The 20,547-nt window shown below is 35.0% G+C and overlaps 2 protein-coding genes across 3 annotated transcripts; one reads left to right on the plus strand and one right to left on the minus strand.

The window, feature by feature from the left end:
- Positions 1-7,142: 7,142 nt before the first annotated feature.
- Positions 7,143-8,871, minus strand: Bet3 (blocked early in transport 3). The gene is made up of 4 exons (XM_076127506.1): positions 8,710-8,871; positions 8,427-8,632; positions 7,922-8,120; positions 7,143-7,636 (listed from the first exon to the last, which is right to left on the minus strand). Exons 1-4 carry the CDS (start codon positions 8,746-8,748, stop codon positions 7,550-7,552), a joined length of 531 nt encoding a protein of 176 aa, XP_075983621.1. The 5' UTR covers positions 8,749-8,871; the 3' UTR covers positions 7,143-7,549.
- Positions 8,872-9,136: 265 nt separating this feature from the next.
- LOC142981556 (uncharacterized) lies at positions 9,137-20,410 on the plus strand. 2 transcript variants are annotated; one of them, XR_012959939.1, is made up of 7 exons: positions 9,137-9,564; positions 10,980-11,115; positions 11,822-16,712; positions 17,033-17,124; positions 17,512-17,691; positions 18,147-18,280; positions 18,769-18,908. XR_012959939.1 is itself a non-coding variant. In XM_076127555.1 (6 exons), exons 1-6 carry the CDS (start codon positions 9,262-9,264, stop codon positions 20,261-20,263), a joined length of 5,682 nt encoding a protein of 1,893 aa, XP_075983670.1. In that variant the 5' UTR covers positions 9,142-9,261; the 3' UTR covers positions 20,264-20,410. The 2 variants fall into 2 exon arrangements, 1 of the variants encoding a protein (XP_075983670.1); XM_076127555.1 differs by lacking the exons at positions 17,033-17,124; positions 17,512-17,691 and adding an exon at positions 20,195-20,410 and having other exon boundaries at positions 9,142-9,564; positions 18,769-18,917.
- Positions 20,411-20,547: the final 137 nt, after the last annotated feature.

A 20,547-nucleotide genomic window follows, 5' to 3' on the forward strand; every position in this document is an offset into this window, starting at 1 on the left:
CTTCTCACAAACTTTCGCATTGATAATATTAGTAGGATAATAACACGACTTCTATACTCGAAGGTGAAGACATACATGACATATTATATGAAATAATACCGTTCCGCCATTAACAACTTTAGTCCCAAAAAATAAAGGTGAGTCTATTGCCATATACCGGGACCGTTACCAAACTCCAGACTAATTCATTGAAATTAAATAAACTAAATAAGAAATAGACCAATGTTTGACTTAGGAATTGAAGGCGGTACCAAGTGGTCAGCAGTCGGATATACTTCCGACCGCGCCACAGAGAGGAGAGTTTAAATTGTGTTCTTTGACAATATAATTATGATCTATCACCCTGCTAACTTTCATCAAAATCGCTTCAACTGTTTTACGTGCATAGGGACAGACAATCAAACACCTTTTCACATATAACATTAGTATAAATATAAGTTCTGAACTAACGCGTCCTTTTCTCGTTGTCGTTGACCTTCCTAAGGTATTATTTTGTACCTACTTTGGGAAATTCCTGAATAGGAAAAAAACAATAACTAACACGTAAAGGGATTTTTTGTAATGAATCATTGAATATGAGACTAATTTCTAATATTAAAATTCAAATTCTTTAATGTAAACAAGTTTCTGTTGATGGTTTCCTATGTGTTTTTTTTCTGAGTATTTCCCGGAAAAAATACCTTTCGTCTTAGGTATTGTGAAGCTGTTTACCGCTGAAATAACTGTTTAATTAGTTTTATAGCCGTTGATTTTTACCTTTAATTGATATCTACTATTAAATAAACTTTGTGTATGAAAATGATTGCAATGTATTTTCTCAGCATTAATGTGCAAATAACTAGTCAGCGAAATTGTAGTATAGAACTACGATATAACTTGTTTTAAATAAATAAATGTTGTAAACAAATAAATTACACTGATAAACTTTATTATTACTTAGGTAAAGTTTAACTATATTATGTGAAGTTGGAAAATAATTTCATCTAGACATTTATTTACAAAATCTAGCTCATGTACGTAAGGTTCATATAATAGTTTAGGCATTTATTTTCAGGACACTATTTTCCCTTAACCTATCTCTAACAACATACGAACTAACTTTCCAAAGTACCTAAGCAAGAATGTAAGTAAAAAAATAATATTTTAAGATTTCCATATCAAAAAGAGGTAGATAGGCACTTTTATTCAGTGCTGTACTTTACAGCAGAAATTACACCAAACTAACTGCAATAATAAAACAGAAACACAAGCGAAAATAGACCTTAAGTGTTAGTAATAAGAGTTATTGGTAATTTAAATGTTGTGTATGTTTTTTGTTGATGTTTTCCACCACGAGCTTGGAGTGACGCCCTCCAAAAGAGGGCACTTATGACTAACGAACTCATTGTCTGGTTTCCATCTGTTTTAACTAGCTACTACTATGTTCTGGTGGCCTGGTACATACGGTTGTTGTACATAAGTTCTATGAAAAATATTTTGTGAAAAATATTCTTTATTTTAGCTTTTTTTATGTGCTGTCTTTTCGTGCCGGCCTTAATTTATTAATGGGAAGCATGACAATAACAAAACTGATTATAAAATCTAGCAGCCCGCTCTTGTTTCACACGCTTAAAAAGTAAAATAAAACAATCCTTTTTGCGGGAGTAGGTGTATCTATTGGTGAAATTCCTATCATCAAAGTAAGTTAAGTAGATTACCATTTTAAGGTTTCGCAAATATAAAGACAGACGCGGCGACAAGATTGTTTTATAGTATAAAGTGCTTGATGAGCTGTAAATAATTTTCTATTATATTATCAAATGATAACTTTTTTTGAAAAACAATTTCGACTTTTTAAGGACGGATAGGTATCGTTTTATCAACATAACAATTTTGAGGATACTTCTTACTTTGGAAAGTCTTTCCACGTTTACAAATTCGTGGACTGAAACTAGTTATTTTTCTCACAAATACAAATAAAAAACAACAGTGCCATATGTCCCGAAGTGTGCTCTCACTCTGCACTCCGGATTATCCCCTGCCAATAGGATTGCACCCTCTCAGTCCCTCTCAACATCGTATTGATTGGATTGGACCATTGTTCCCGCCGTTGTTCACAATTAACAGAGCAGAAACGTATCGACATTCTCGATATTACACCGTATAAAAAAGTAGTTTTTATCTATGCGTTTGTTTTGTTTTAAAAAAATGGATTTTGGTTACGCGTGTCTTTTTGTTTCAAGCAGGATACCTCCATACTCGTGAATGGAAAATTATGAAGAATCATTTTTTAGATACATAAATACGTGTGTATAACTGGCAAGATACGTAATATCATGCCAGTTTCACACAAAGGTTTAAGTCGAGGTGTATGAAATACACCTACGTTTTGCGATTAACAATGTTAGTCCTGTGTGCCTTTTGCATATACCTGTCACGTTACTAAACTCCGGGCTACTATTGAGAAATAATACAAATTAGAAAAAAACTGTACAATATTGCCTGGAAATCGAACCAGAGACATTATGATCAGTAGTCGGATAGTTCGGATACATTATTAACTACGCCATCTATACTTACAACTATATGGCTTCATTTGTTTTTCAAATTAAGTAAGTGCTTGTAAAGTCCTATGCCTAATTAGGCAATCACGGTCTGTAGTGAAGAGTACTTAATTAGCAAGTAACCTGAGGAAGACTGTCAGCTAATTATTTCTAGTCACGAAATAATATAGTACCTATGCGCTTATAGTGTTTTACTTAAATAGAAATAAGTTAAGTTTCTAAGTACCTACTAGATTTTATTACATGTTTCGGAAGTTAAAAGCTGATTAAGTTATCAAATTAATTTAACTTATTACTGGCCCACTGAAGGACCGCGACGTCGGGGTAGGCCACGAAAACGTTGGTGTGATGACTTGGACACCTATCTCGAGGATTGGCGTGGGACAACCAATGACAGAAGCCGGGGAAGATTTTGGGGGAGACCTTTGCCCAACAATGGGACAGTACTTAGACGTTAATAAAAAAAAACTGGTCCACTGCTGGTAACGGGTTTTCTTGCGAAATGGAAAGCATTCCCACAGCTACCTACCTAAGTTAGAGATAGCTCAAAATTCTACGTTTGGTCCCTGTACCAGTAGCTAAGTACGAATAACACTTCGATAGCGATATTCGATAGATATGAAATCAAGGGTTCGTATTGCCGACACACATTTAGGTTTAGACTTCGGATCTATAGGTAGGTAGGTACCTACCTACTAATATTATAAAGCTGAAGTTTGTTTATTTGTTTGAACGCGCTAATCCATACGAATTCGAACACTTTTCCGCAAGATTTCGTGCCAGGCTACTCCTCTAAAGTTCTGTGTAATACGCGACCATCGACAAAATATGGGATCGAAGTGGAAAACTGTATGTATGTTCCCAAGTACCTACCCAAGTTCAATGGAGAATGTTACTAGGTATGCCAAATCGCTTTAAATTTTGACACAGTATAGCCTGCATGTATACATATAAACTAGTTTTTGTTTGAGGCAAAAATACCGAATAGTTTTGATTTTATAAGCATTCAAAATTTCGAAAAATATCGAGTCCCGCTAGCAGCCGCGCGAGCGGCTGTGACGTCATACTACATTGCCGCGCCGCGCGGGCCGCGTCCCGCTTAGTATTTTGGTAGTCTTAGTATAGCTTGGGTAGTATTTTGTTGTGTTTTCGTCCGCTTATGTATAAAATAACTTATAATAATAGTAAATACTATACGATTAATAAAATGGATAAAGGATTTGAAAAAGGGCAATCGGATAAACTACCTAAAATAAATGGAATAATGGTTGCGAATTATTTTGTGAAACAAATAGAGGTTTTGTTGCCCCCAAAATCCTACTTAATATAATAAATGTGAAAGTTTGTGAGAATGTACATATGTATGTATGTCACCGTATGTACGTATGTTTGTATATGTATATATGTATGTACGTATGTATGTATGTAAGCATGTACGTATGTATGTATGCATGTATGTACATATGTATGTATGTATGTACGGATGTTTGTTACTCTTTCACGCAAATTTGACTAAACCGATTACGATGAAATTTGATATATAGGTAGCTGAAGACCCAGAATAACACATAGACTACTTTTTATCCCGGAGTTCCGAAGGATCGGGATTTACGCGGGAAGGGTTTCCATGCGGACGAAGTCGCGGGCCGCTTCTAGTATATTATACATATAAGTAACTAATATGTTAGATATTTACGATCACTGCATATTATAATGAAACAATTTTTAACCGAAATAATCGCGTACTTATTGATTTTACATTTTTCCTGCCACAGTAAAATCAATAAACTCGCGATCAATCCGGTTAAAAAATTGTTTCATTATAAGATGAAGTTATTTATTTTTACTTATTTACTTACCTACATAAAATTAAATTACATTTAGGCACAACATATGATTTCCTAGTATTTGAATTGGACATTTTTAAAAGTATTTAGGAATAATTGCAACGCATTTAGCGCGCGACCGCAAGCGGACTGTGTGAGCCAGACTGAGCAAGTGTAAAGTGACGTCACACCGTCACCGAGAGCTAGCGTCGTGCGGTTTCAACTTGTTTTACTTATAAATCGAAAACTAATTGACGTATCGAAGTAATTCTTTCACCAGTATTTTTTATTTTTAAACGAGAATATGGAGTGCTAGAAATCAAAATTAGGTAACATTCTCCATTGTCACTTCGGGAAACAATAAAACACAATAGTTTCAAGCTTTGTTTGATTATAAACCTTAAATTGTTGACTTAAGGTTGAATTTCTGTTGTATTTGCAAGTAAATAATGTGAAAATTAATGCTGTTTTTCCTTTATCTTATAACATGTAGTGATGTTTTTCCTCGTTATTTAAATTTATTGGTTCACGGAGTTAAGTTTACAGTGTAAAATATGTATAGTGCAGTCAATTAAGCTTAAATTAGGTAAGAATCTCGGAATTCGAGATACCCAGCTGTAAGTCTGCAAATAGTTGTATATTGACACCCTAAAAGTTGTCTCAAAACCTACATATGGTAGGGTGTACGCAACTAAAAAATTTCAAGGTCCAAAGTCCCAAAAACCGGTTTTTTGAGCTTTTTTTGTAAATATCTCATTTCCTATGGAATTTTTGCATTCGTATTCATTACCAATATTGTACAGTATAAAATTCTCTACAAATTTTGTTTGAATTTTTTTTTACGGAGAACCGTTTTCGAGATAGAGGGCGGAGAGCGCGCGGTCACAGGATCATTTCAAGTCAACCGGTGCCTCCGGTCGAAGACGCGCCATATATATTATAGTTGATGAACTATCGATAAATCAATGATTAATAAATATTTGTCAATTTCTATTAACTATTAAATTATTTTTTATCATTTTTTTCATAACCTATCCACTTTTTATTCAGTATTAATTAACTTATCAACACTTACCTGCCCATGTAATTGCAGAATTTTTCATGAAAATATAGGCACTATATTTGAATTTTAACCTAATTAATATTAATAACTTCTTACATGATGAAAAAAAACAAATAAATCAGTATTATTGAAAAGATATAGATTTAATATAATTATGAAGAAAATGATGACACCAATGACTTTTCGAAGTTATGTGTGTATTAGAAATAATTGTCACATGCTCCAACGGTGAAGGAAAACATCGTGAGGAAACCTTGCATGAATAAAATTTGTTAAATACATTTATTGAGGGCATGCAAAGTCCCCAACCCGCACTTGGCCAGCGTGGTGGACTCAAGGCCTAACCCCTCCCTCATTACGGGAGAAGACCCTTGCTCAGCAGTGGGACAGTAATGGGTTAAATTTATTTATTATTATAATCATTGATTTATCGATAGTTCATCAACTATATATGGCGCATCTTCGACCGGAGGCACCGGTTGACTTGAAATGATCCTGTGACCGCGCGCTCTCCGCCCTCTATCTCGAAAACGGTTCACCGTAAAAAAAAATATTCAAACAAAATTTGTAGAGAATTTTATACTGTACAATATTGGTAATGAATACGAATGCAAAAATTCCATAGGAAATGAGATATTTACAAAAAAAGCTCAAAAAACCGGTTTTTGGGACTTTGGACCTTGAAATTTTATAGTTGCGTACACCCTACCATATTATGTAGGTTTTGAGACAACTTTTAGGGTGTCAATATACAAGTATTTACAGACTTACAGCTGGGTATCTCGAATTCCGAGGTGAACTTACTATAATGACTGGACTAGTAATACTTTTGATGTCAACTCGATTTGACTGTGGAAAACGAGCAGCGCCTCTCGCGTACGTCAGCGAAACTACATTTCGGATTATCGGATTTCTATCTAATATTTTGATTATCTTAAAATTTTGACGTAAGTAATTTTGTCAGTCTTATACTACCTATATGGACTTATATTATAGCAAAATACAATACATAGGTAAGGATGTCTCAAAACTCACCTGTCACTCGCCGCGAGCGCCGCGCCGGTCGGCGATCGGTAGACTCGAATCCATTTCTACCACATGTGGAGATTGGCTGGTAATTATTTTCTACACTTTACTATGTCTTGTACTTATTCCACGTTGAGTAAGTTCAATACAATATGTTTTGGTTCTCAATGAATGTGCGACCTGCATGACGCCAGCACTCTTTTTGAAAATAGGTTAGTTGACTACCAGTCAAATCAGCTACTCTTTATGATATGTCAAAAACACATTTTATTAGAAATACGAAGTGACGTCACTAGTATCGTTTTTTCATTGATATCAAATGAGTGTCTAATAAAATGTTTCAGTGTAGTAAAATTTCAACATTATTCACAACAAAAATTAGCAGTGTCAATTTTAGATAAACCTTTTACGAGTACAAGTTCAATAAATTCTCGTTAACTACGCAAACAGGATTTTCTTTACTAATAAAGCAGAAATAAGTAAAACACATGATTTTAATGTTAAATAATACAAATTCTTTATTAAATCAGGAATAACAAATCGCTGCAGATATCTTTTAACATAGATATTTGCTTATAATAATTTTCAATTACAATCTCTACTTTTTACTTCTCTCCCTGGGTTTCATTCGCAAGTATGCTATTACCATTTTCGTGAATAATGACAATGATAAAACATAAACAATGCCGCAAATACAACTTATTTATTTGACAATAGCTTAAAACACTACAACTGTTATGCAATTAGCATGTCTTATTATCTTAAAGAATTTTAATAAGGATAGTACAAAATGCGTTCTCTGGTCTCTGCCTACCCTTATGGAAAGAAGGCGTGATTTTATGTCTGTTATCACAAGGAAGAGACCAAAGGTTGCATGTCTGCATATATCTTTAGCATTTTTTTTTTCTATTTAAAGATGATTTTTAAGCAAGATTTATACAAATGTTGCTTAATAACTTGCATTGTACATAATGTACTATTTGAAAATCTTTTATTTTCTTTGAATACACTATACTCTAAAATATTTAACTTTATTAAACTTGCAAATAAGTGGACTCTATAAGAATAAAATAAAAATAGTTGCAATAATTCTAATCTTCTCCGGCCGGTACTGCGTCTTCTAATCTCTTAATATATTTCACACGTAATTCAGTCACTGCGTCACCTTTCAGTTGATCCTGAAAAATATAATTATAACTAATTAAAATATGTACGAAATAAGCACGAAAGAACTATGAAAACATATTACGAAAGTCGGGACAGTTAAAAAATAGTCTTAATACAAAATAAATAACAGCGCCATCTGTGTTTCAAGTGAACTAGGTAAGTCAAATGAAACCGAAACGTACCATAGTTAGCCATAGTACGTTACTGCAACACTAGATGGCGTTTAACACAAAATTTTCCTTAAATTTTGTTTATTTAAAATCTAGACTAGATTAGGTAGCTATGCATAATCATACCTGCACAAACCAGCACTGTACATCGAGTTGGACCATCTGCAAAGCTCCTCGGATGGCTCCTGGTATAAGAGCACAGTATTTAAGCCCATTGCTGGGCATCTCTACCCACTCGCTCAACGGACATTGGTCCCAGACTAGAGAGAACTCATCTCCAGAACTACTCCAGCTTGTTACTGTTGGCTGCATGTTGAGATACAATCTGGAAACATTTCATTCAAACTTTTTAAACAGAAGAAAATGTAGAAACTGACTGTTTTACTTAATTAAGCTTTAGTTTTGTTCTATATTGTTTGAGTGATTAACTATGATGTGTTTGGGCACCCTAGGCCTACAAGTGAGTAAAGTACCCTAACACAAAAAGCAGGAAAAATAATAGGAAATAGTAAGTCAGCCTACAAAACTATCATTTACAAAGAAATCTAAGTCAAAATGTAACTTTTGAACTTACCAAATGACAGTGAAAAATCTCATTAATTTAATAAGGGCATAATAAAGTAGATTATACCTGAAAGCTTGTTGTATCTTATCAGCAGTTTCCCTCATCTCCAGACACCTGGTAGACGTCGTGCGAGCAAGGAAGTCTTCTATAAGCCGCACGCCCATGTTATACCCTATTCTTTCTAATTGTTTATTAACATCGTCCGAGTTTTCAGTCTCTTTCAGCATTTGTGACACCAACGCTCCATATGTAAGCGTCAGCAACTCGGAATTCTGAAGAAAATCAGGAATAACTTGGTGAAACGTACGCGTAATTTATATTTTCAAAGATTTATTATGTTGTTACTTACAACTTTCTTGGGGTCAAGCCTGGATGTTTGTCTGGACATTTTCGGTGGTCTTCAGTTATTACCGATATTGATAATTATTTTTGCTGTATTTTTAATTAATCGGAGAAATTATCAGCTTGAAACACCCCTCAGTTTACAAATCATTAGATTTTGACAATGTCAATTGTCAGACTGCATTTGACAGCTCAACAGATACGTTTAATTCAATTGAAAACAAAACTAGTGTAAATAGTTACTCATTTAAGTTAAAAATGTATTGTATTTTAAATTGTTTCGATCCTTGTTATTATAAAATAAGGCTTTTTCCAACATTATTATGTGATTGCTTAAAATAATAATTTTAACGAACAACAAAACGCCATTACGTATCCGTGAAATTAACCCAAAAACCTAGATTTCAAAGTCAACGCGTCTTTTTAAAAAGCCGTCTTTTGTTTTGTTTATTGAAAACGTCAAACATTTGAATAATGTCCACCTCCAGCCGTTAACAAAAATTACGATGTCGCCAATTTTATATCAGACGTTTTCAATATTGGTTTAGTTTACTGAATAATGGAAAGCGATGAGGTTGATAAAGCTGGCGCCGCGAGTACTTCAACCAGGGATATTGATTCACAATGTGCTGTGAACGCATTGATTCTTGATTATTACAAGAAGTTTGGTAGAAAGAGGGATTTGGAGCAGTTCTTCTCGTTATCCACGGCTCAGAGTGATATAAAAGACACCAGTGGCTTGTTTTGGAGGAAGATGAAGAGTGAAAATGATTCGTCAGATTCTGGCGGGCGTAGAAGTGATTCGTCCGCCAAGGAACTTTGTCGAATATCAATACGATGTTCGATGCCTGATAGCTCACAGGTATGTGTATCTTTCTTACTTTAAAATCGTTAAGAAGCCTTCCATTCACTTTAGTACTTAGTTGGTGACTCTTCGAAGATGTTTTTAAATTACTGAATGCAGTAATAATCAGTTTTTATCAGACTCGACCTTGATATGATTGTATTTCAAAATATTGGTGTTAAATCTGTATTTATTCAAAACCCACAACATTTTAAACCTACATGTTAATGTTTTAGTGAGCTACAACAACCTTCTTAATTACCATTTATACAAATTTATATTTGATTTTATTGTTCAAGGCCAACTTTGCTAAGTAAGTTAGTTGTAGTGTTAGATGCCCAACATAAAGTCAATGGCTTTTAGTTTGATGGCAAGAGTGATCACTAGGTGCATAATAATTAACATTAATTATTAAAATACAGTCATTCAATATACATTATGTAAAATTCTTTGCCACATTACTGAGTGTAAACATTTATATACTAGCCTCTGTAGGTAGATGTGAATAAGTCTAAGAAGTTGAGTGTTTTCTAAAAAAAATGGTTATTACGGATGCCTTATTTACTATTCTTTCAAAAATAATGTCATAATGTTGTTACATTAATAGCAATTAAAACAATATCAAAATGAAGCTCCTTTCTTATTAAAAAACACTGATAAAAAACAATTTATAAAAAACTTCCAAAATTTAATCTACAAGCATAGCACTAAAAACTGAAATACAATCCTCAAATCAACTAAAAAGCAACACAATAGGCATTACATAACCATTTCCAAAGCCACATTTTAAAACGGCTCTATTTGAAACAGCCTTGAAACTCACCCCTAGCTATAAACAGGGGTAGTTTATTGTTCTTGAACTGGTATAAAACTGAAACATTTAACTACAGTTAGTAAACTTTGTATACAAAACCACAGTTCATTTCCTTACATAGAATGAGGTGGTATTTTCTGTGACATTCTTGTATAAAGCATTTGGAATTTTTAGCTTGTGTTAGACAAAGGAATTGGAAGGTAATTTGTGTTATTTGTAGGCTAAAAGTATGGAAAAATTGTGTTTATTACATTGATAAAGGAGGCTATAGAGATAGGATGACTGAGAGCAAAGAAATCAGTAGAGAAATAAGGGCTGCATTATAATTCTTTTTCTAATGATTGGCAAGTGAAAAAGTGTTATCTATTTCTGGTTAAATCTTGAATATTAAGTGTGCTTTTATATTATTACATTGCTTAATTGTCCATAACTACCTATAGTTATTACATGAAGTGCTTAGGGTCTTCAAACTAAAGGTGCTTGCGAAAAAAAAATCTGATTTCAGGTATTAACTAACAACATGAGTTGTCAGTACTACATTATATTATAGTTACAAAAACCATCAACCCCCCATAGTATAAAAAAGTAACCAACTATAACTTAAGTTCTTGATTTTCAGTCCGATGACCCAAGAACAAAGACTGACTCACCTCAAACAGAATCTCCACCGATCATCACTGAGGAGGCTCCAGCCGACATCTCCAGACAGACTGATGATGAATCTCTTAAGTCTGATGATAATCATTCACAAAAATGTAAGTTTTCTTAACACTCTATTTAGAATATTACTTTTCCTCACCAAAATCTACTAATATTATAAATTAGAAAGTTTGTGAGAATGTATATATGTATGATGTTTGTTACCCTTTCACGCAAATACTACTGAACCGATTACGATGAAATTTGGTATATAGGTAGCTGAAGACCCAGAATAATACATAGGCTTCTTTTAATCCCGGAGTTCCCGAGTGATCGGGATTTACACGCGGACGAAGTCGCGGGCGTCCTCTAGTGTATCATAAATATGGTCGTATTTATTTTCGTTTTGCAGCTTTTAGCTCTTGATATGTATTTTAAAAGTGTCTTAGTAATATGTCATTTATTATTATATACCACACTATGATTTAAACATCTATCACAGAATCTTTCTAAACATATAAAATTCAGGCTTGAAGCTTCCATGTAGATCACACATATTATATCAGTTACGTGTGGGAATTGAACTCACGACCTCGCGCGACATGCAAGCGATGTCACGCGGTCTTATGATACACTTAAATTTCTCAGAACTTGTCAAAAACATTTCTTGAATTAAAACATCAATCATATTGACATAACATCCAATTTGGGTAAGGTGTGAATGACCCTAATGGTTTTCTAAAGGCAACGAAATTGAGTCAGTCATTCAGGCCACTTGCTCCCCTTTTACATACATAATAAAATGCCCCACTTCCCTTTCAGCTTTCGATCCTTTATTAGATTTGTCGGCGCACAAGCCTTTGTCACCCACTAGTAGTGTTACGTCCCAACGGAGACTGGAATGGGACTCGTTAGCCGACGTAGGATACGGCAATGAGAGTGATCGAAAAACTTCTGCATCGAGCCTTAGTACTTTAGAAAGACTTGCTCTAAAACAACAGTATTCTAATAACGATTCGAAGCAAGATATTGGACCCCCTACCTGCCATTCTACCCCATTAGAAGACAGTGAAGCCAAATCCAAAATGAAGAAAGGTGGTGGAAGAAAAATGACTAGAATTATCAAAAAAGATGTTGATTTAGTTGAAGTTAATGTACCACATACCTCAGACTCAAACCCGCCCCAATCAATTAATGTTAATCTTACAAAACATATATCTTTCAATGTTGAAAAAGACGGTGCGATTACCTTTGATAATGTACGAAAAGATGTCAACGTGTCGCCTGAAAAAGTGACTACGGAAACTGCTATGACACCTCATTTGGGAACGGACAGGGAGATACAAACATCATTGCCAAAAACCAAAGATAAATCAATCAGTTCAATTGACGAACCAAAGCCTATAGATTTAAATTCACAGAAGATACCTGTCATGATCAGTCTGAATACTTTAAGAAAGAGATTGAGAAGAAAGAAGTCGAAAGTTGTTAAAAGAAGAGTGAGACCGAAGAAGAAGAGTAATGAGAGCAAAGAGCTGCCTTCCCAAGAGAAAAGTGGAGAACAGTTGTCAGAAGCTGAAAGCTTTGAATACATGCCTGGACATATTTATAACCAAAATCAACTGAAAGCTAATAGCGACAATGAGCCGAGAGCAGAACATAACAATACAGCAGGAAATAAGTCCAGTCTAGAGTCCAGTGGTGGTCTAACTACTGATTCTAGTAAAGGATCAAAACATTCCTTAACTAATGATCTAGAAAAATGCATCGAAGTTTTAAAAGTGACTTTACAAAAGCGATACGACGATGGTGAAATGAAAAAAAAGTTGATCAAAGAGATAGTGCAAAGATTACTAAATTCTAAATATAGAGATGACGAATCTACTACAGAATTTTTGTCTGGGCTCAGTTTTAGCTCAAAGAAAATGGATGTGAAAGGAAATAGTACGACGAGTACGTCAGACGCAAATAATACTGATGATAGCAAACAGAAAAGGCCGAGAAAGTCAATATTACGGATGGAGAAATTTGACGCGAATGTTGTAGCGTCAACCTCACAGAGTGTCCCAAATCTTTTCACTGCTACTGACAAAGATAATAAAAATACTAATTTAAATAAAATGGTGACGTCTAATACAGAGTCTGATGAATCCAGTCGAGGGAAGACATCATCAGACAATGCTCTCCCCAAAACATCTTCGGAAGAACTATATATGAAGTACTTAGAAGCATTAAAACGTGAAGAATCTTACAAACGACATTTGAGGGACAAGGAAATGTTTTTGAAACAGAAACTGGGTGGTTCGGAAAACGCTATCAAAATACCTGTACGACAAGAAGCGAAAATAAACAACAGATTGAAAGATTTAATGAAGGATTTGACAAGAAATAACTATGACGATGGGTCGGGTGATGCCAGCAAGTTGGAAGGAGGTCCTAGTTCTAATATAGACTTGGACAGGTTTGTCGGAGTGCCTAGAAACCAAAGAAGCCAATCAGTATTCACTCTTTCTTCTAGCTGTCATTCTGAATGTCAGAAGAAGCCGAATTTGAAGAAGAAAATGCAAGTTGATCGAGATATAGAAGCTGGTACGAGTAGAAACCATTACTGCTGTTGTCCGCTCCATTCTCCTTGCAATAAAGTTGATTATGTTGATAGCTCTGTGCAAGTGAATTTAAAATGCGGGTCTATTGAAAAACCAGCGGTAGACGTACCGTTAAAATGTGCCTATTGCCAGGAATGTGAGAGAACAAAAAAGAAGGGTTCTAATTGCCCGAAATGCGGAAAATGTCCTAAAAAACCTGACCACGATGACGACAGCCCTTACTTCAGTAGTAATGAGAAATCCAAACGTGATAAATCACCCAGGAACGTTGCCAGAATGATACCAGACAAAACTACAGGGGATATAAAATACGTTTGTATGTGCAAAGAAAAACCTGCTTCATCAAATAACACGGGAGATTTCATGATATACAAGTGCTGTAAGTTAACAAATCGTGGTATACAATTCGAAGATGTTGCCAATGTTATTGATACGCAATGTGGCAGTTCACGAAAGTCTTCCGAAGACGGTATTCAGTTATTAAGAGCTCCAGTCAAAATAGACAATACCAGTTGTAGTTCAGACAAAACTTCCAATGCTAGAAGGTGTTCGCAGTCTTCCCAAACGAATTTACTGATTAAAATGATCTGTACGAATAGCGAAGGCAATCCCGATGGCATAAACCTGTGTGGGACATCTACTAAATGTCTCGTGGCTCCCGAAAAGAGGAATAATGTTATCGTTATCCACGAAGCTACTCGTTGTCTTCAGACAGAAATAAGTATTAATCCTAAGATAGCTGATCCGACTTTATCCGATATAACTATAGTGAACAACTGCGCGCAGTTGATTTGTGAACAACATAGGGAAGTTGACAAATCTAGCTCGGACAATGATCGAATAAAGACATTCAGTGACGTATACACTAACAGTGAATCAAATAAACTCATGAGATCTAATAATACAAACGTTTGTGGAGTAAAATCAAATGAAACTAATTTCAGTGGAATGATCAAAGATTCGGATATCAATATTATAGAGTCAAAAAATTCTAATGCAGTACCTGATAAACCTGCGAATGATTACACTATACCGATACAAGGTACTAATATGACTCTCATGGTGAGTTTAGCGTCTACAGGACCTAAGAAGGCTAAAGAACAAGCTGATCAAGGTGTTGGAACTGTAAAAGTGCCTATAGCAGATAAAAATACTTGTGTTGCTGTAGAATGCGCGAAATCTGCCCAATGTCAATCTAGCGTTAACAGTTCTAAAAATAATACTGTATCTGATCGAAGTGGTAGGAGTTCGAGTGGTAGAAGTTTTATGAGCGGTCGTAGTTCTCCCGGCCGAAGAAGTCCATCCCCTAAAAAATCTTGTTTGTCAAAACCTACGTCTACAAGGTCACCTCAAAGAAATACATACCCAAAAGTAGTGCAAGTCAAAGATAAAAAGCCGCTTCGTCGAGCAAACACCGATACGGGAAATTTAGAAAACCCTTGCGCTTGTTCTCAGACTGGTACTGCGGAGAAGGGTCTAGGATCTCCAGTACCCTTAGCTTCACCTAGACCCGTCACACCCCCTGCTAAGCGCTGTGGAGAACCTAAAACTGATACCGGTACAACAATGTTTAGTTTAGGAATTCCTATAAGCAGTGATAAAGAGAATAACAAAAAGGATATAGGCACCCAAAAAGATTTGTCGGAAGATGAATCGAAAAAAACTAAAAATAGCACGAGAGGTTGTGGTGTTAGCTGTCAAACGGATACTGTAGAAAAAGAACCTAAAATTGATGAGAAAAAAGCGTGTGGTAAATGTGGCTGTGTTGGTGAATGCAAATGTAATAAAAAGGTACCGACTTCGGAAGAAAATAGTCCCAGAAGTGACAAATGTAAATTTTGCGGCTCCGGCGACGCTTGCCAGTGCAATAAGGAACCCGAATTGAAGAAAATTTGCAGTAATTGCAATTGCGAAGACTGCCAGTGTGTGAAAGAGACAGGTGATAATGATTTGAAAGATCCGATTATCAACATGATACAAGACATAACAAGACGGTATTCTAAAAGAGATATAATGAAGATTAAAAAGAAGAAATGCTTTACAGAAATCGTGACTGTTCTCAATTACTTACTTGAAACTGATGATAGTACCGATCCCGATTGCTGTGACAGTCTTCCTAAAGACAGTGCGAGAACAAAACCACCTAGTTGTTGCGATGAAAAAGACAAAACACCAGTTTCAAGTGACAATGCGAAGAGTCCGCGATCTAAAGCTTCAGGCTGCGAAGATTCTAGCCCTAAAAGATATGAACGACCTAAATCACCAGACTGCTGTGATGACAAACCTAAGAAATATTTACGAACTTCTTCAAAATCTCCTTTTAGTAACAAAAATAAACCGATACGCAAGCCGTCACCTTCGCCGAATCGTGACGTGAAAAAACCACAAAGACCTACAACACAAGCCTGTGGAAGCAAGTCTAAGAAATCTTTACGTCCATCAGAAGCTGACTGCTGTAGCAAACGCGACAAAGGCGTTCAATTATCATCAAAGTCTAACAGTAAAAATTGCACCGAATCATCAGACCTTCCTTGTTCTACCGACCTACCATCAACTTCAGATTCCGCCGCATGTAAAATATTAAACAAAATACGAAAAGAATGCGAGAAATATCATTTAAGAAGGTCGAAATGTGGAAAGAAATGCGAGGTTTCCAGCAGTACGTCTGTCAATTGTGAAGAGTGTAAAAAAGTCCATCATTGCGGCTGTAGACACAAATGCAAAAGGTCAAAAACTGTAGACAGATTGCAGAAAAAATGTGTCGCTTACAACCTCATTCTACAGACATCGGAAAGCATGATGAGTGAGGAAACGGTTTGTGATGCAAACAGGGAACTGAAGAACGTGGTTGTAAAAGTCCCAAAATGCAAAGATAAGTTATGTACGGAGACTTGCAAAGAAACGGTTTATAAAGTTGAAAAAGGACACAGGAATCGTTGTCAAAGGTCTAAGAGTTGTCCGAAAGAGAGCGACTGGTCTAGTACTGATGATTTTATAAGAAGAGCTCAGCAGTATACAGTGAGAGAGTATTTGGAAAAGAACAGGCCGGATTTCGTCGAGAAGTGCTCTGAAAGGCAAAGTTGTTTGAAGTACATCAATGAGATGCGGTAAGTGATTTTTTACTCTTTATGTAGTTATTTTGGAACAGAAAAGCATCAACTTTAATCTATATTTTAAACGGTTTATGATTAAAATATAGATTTTAATCAATCGTTCATTATTAATTAATGACAGAGATTTTCAAAGTTGATAATTTTCAGTTCTAAACGATAAAATACGATATATTCTGTCAAACACTTCTCGTAAAATCCATCCAATTGATCTTCTTTACTAAGTTTTTCCCTAGAAATCAACAAAAATTGCCCTAAAATTCGGTAGTGTGTACATTTTCGGGTATTATAAAGCATAGAGCTCACCTTCCTCGCAGACGTCAAGACTCTGGCTCCCCGCATTTGAAAATGATCGTAGTACATCGCCCCTCATGTACGGGATCTATTGGGAATAACGCCTGTTGTGGAGGTACATATAGTCCAATTATATGTAAATATTTGTAAATTATATGGCCTCCATGTATAATAGTTAATTTATAATATTTTTACTTCTGACTGTCTAAAACATTAAATTGTAGTCAAATAGTGTCTTTTAAGCTTCATTTGCGCTTCTGACGTCGTTGATTAGAAAATCTATTTCGTTCCAATTAGTCACTATTTTTAGATTAAAATGTAATATTTGATTGCCGTTGTAGAAATTAATTGTTTTTTTTATCCATTCTAAAATTTCTTGCACTTCTTAGCTTTACTGTAAACATTAGTAAGTATATAAAATGCCGACAAAAATGCAACAGTCGTAGAAAAAATTACAAGTAATTTAAAATTCTACTACACTCAGTAAATTAACAATTTCTAGGTTTACCGAACTGCAACAAACCCTATGACCCGTGCGATCCTTGCAATACGTATTACTGCGACCCAAATCCTTGCTATTCGAGACATTGTCATCAAAATCCTTGCGATCCTTGCAACGACAATTATTGCAATCCTTGTAACCCTTGTAGTCTGCACACTATTAGACAAGTCACGAGAATTGGTGAGTTCTATTGCTAAGTTATGATTGTATAAAGTAATTAGATTCACGAAAATGTATCGTGTAAATAATGTAATCTTGTACACAAAAGTATTATGTGTCTTGTTTGCAATTCTTAGCTTATTTATTCTGTAGGCAGAACTTGAACACAATGTTTCAGTAACTAATCTAAATGATACTTATAATCTAAACTTGCTATCTAAAATAAAATTTTATTACCGCTATTCTAGATTTAGTTAAGAGTTTAGACCTCCTCTTTAATCCCTAATGAAAGAAAATTGTTGGAATTTTACTACCTGCCGTCTATTGAAGAAACAGCAACTTTTACCAAGGTCATGGCCAGTTGCATTCCATGGTTAACGACCAGTGTAAATAAGCAACCATTGACGCGACTATTGGTGTTTCAGCGGAGAGCCTCTATTAAAACTATAAATAACCGTATTTATGGTGTATTTCAGAGCAAACGAGCGCGCAGCCCACAGGAACTTGTTGTCAGTGCATGTCGAACGTGAGCCGGACCTGACCACGTTGAGTACGGATGAACTGAGACGACTCGCGCAACAGATCGGCCTGGACATGAGACGAAAGAAAAGTGAGTGTTTACGCCTTTTCTGACCAATTCCGTTATGGGTCGCCCGCCCAATACCTTATGAATTTTCTTATAAATCCTTTTAACTCCTAAATCAACGTCATCTGCCGAGATTTGTTGTTTTTCCATTTAATTATACTAGTTTTGAAATTGGTCCCTTAAGGTCGCTTTCGGGTTCCGCAATGCATACCTGACTTCTAGTTTAAAAAATTACTAAATATATTATAGTAAAACGAAATCCCCGCTGCCCTTACGTCTGTCAGATCGACGTATATATTGACGTTAATGATTAAGATATGATGATAATTGATGAAGACACCGAAAAAACATGCCATTCTCATTTCAAGTTGAACTGTGTGTTCCCTACTCATAGATAATGATGACAACTGAAGATACAAATTTATGACTATATTAAATTCAATAAATAAAGAAAGGATTCAACGACAGTGGTATCGTGCTATGTACTTAAATGTGTTTTTATGTATTTCCAGCTGCCCCAAAATTTATAAGTGAACGTGAAATGAAGAAGCACTCCGAGAAGATTTACAAGACATTGCCAGAAGTAGTACAGAAGAAAGAAGATAAGAAGAAGGAGAATATCAAGAAGACTAACTTACTGATGGCTAATATATTTAAAAAGGTAACTTTTACTTTTCATTATTATAACACACCAGCGTTAAGGCTATAAATGCTGGTGTGTGAGTCAACAATAACTTAAATAAAAGAATAATGTAAGTCTGCGTATACCTATTACGTATATATACGTATACGCGCTTCGAGCTCGTTGTCTATTTGTAACTTAAATAGAATTCTAGAGCTTTAGACTGCTATGAAATGCAGTGGCTAAACTTTACACCTCGTCCCTTCCATTGCATTAGTGGAGGCGGGTTCGATTCCTACTCGGACCAAATAATTTGTGTAATCCTTAGTCAGTTGTCTGATAAGTTATAGTCTTCAAAAGACAAGACTAGTTGTTATACTCTTTAAAATATAGCTTGATTAAAATGACAGTTCTAAGCAAAACAGAGCACACAACTTTGTAGCGACGTCTAACGAGTATTACAAATTGAAACACGAAAAATCTGTCTTGTCTAGCATTATAACTATTTTTTAAATAAAGATCCTCAATTAGAAATCAGAATAATTCAATACAATCAGCCTTTAAACTAAAAATCAGTACTATTTTCTTTAGTCTTAAAAATAAACCTAATAATTTTCAACCTCTCTACAAGGCTACGTCATGTTGCAAAAATTTTAGTGAGGAGACACAATAGATAAGAGTAAATCATCTGACTAATCGTTAATCGCGAATTACACTTTGATACTATTCGTGACCAAGAATTAATAATTAATCTCCAAGATTGTTCCAGCGATTCTGATGATAGCGACGAGGATGATACTGATTTAGGATGCGCACTATTAACTGCACATCCTATATTACTATCATCTTCATCCCTATCATCAGAATTGCACCAGTAACTGAATAAATTAATTTTATTTAACTTTAATTTCATTGTTTTATTTAATTGATCCTAATTAATACTAAACTAGGAGAGGTCTCCGTGCGGTGTTAAAAGTAGGGCTGGTCGTCCTATACGAATTTGCTTAAACAATAAGATTCAAAACAACAATTCGTAAAAAGCTAATTCAAAAATAATTGAATCGAATATAATTATTTTAGATTCGATTTTTTCGCTATCGATTTTGATCAATACTTCTACAACCCTAGTCAAAACAGTTTGACATCTGTCATTCTAATCAAGCTATATTTTAAAGACTATAGTGTCAGTAAATGTACGGTTGTCAAAAATTATTACAAATTCGAGCGACTTAATAAAATTGATGACGAATCCTTACGATCTGTAACTGTCTAATATAAATTTATTTTGCTAACAATTTTGTTTTGTTTTCTTCCAGAATCTCCAAAAGAAAACTCTAAGAGGCTCAGTGAATCTATCAAATTATAGCACAGTTATAAAAATATGACGTTTGTTTGTTAAATTTAATGAAATTGTATGTTTGTCCGTTACGGTTGTGTTGTTGACGGCTCTTGTGTCACAAAGTTTATGAGGGCACAGCCCTGTTTTAAATAATTATTGTCTATTACTATTAATAAATTTGTATATTTTGGTATAACGCAGTTTTATTATATGAGAATTTTAAATTGACTGCCTCTGTGTGGAAGTGTATACATACGACATGATCACTAGGTCTCGGGTTCGAATCCCGTGTCTGGCCAACTGCTATAAGGTTCTTCTAATTTATATTAA

This window comes from Anticarsia gemmatalis, chromosome 20 (assembly GCF_050436995.1).
Source record: "Anticarsia gemmatalis isolate Benzon Research Colony breed Stoneville strain chromosome 20, ilAntGemm2 primary, whole genome shotgun sequence".
NCBI classification, from domain to species: Eukaryota; Metazoa; Arthropoda; class Insecta; order Lepidoptera; family Erebidae; genus Anticarsia; species Anticarsia gemmatalis.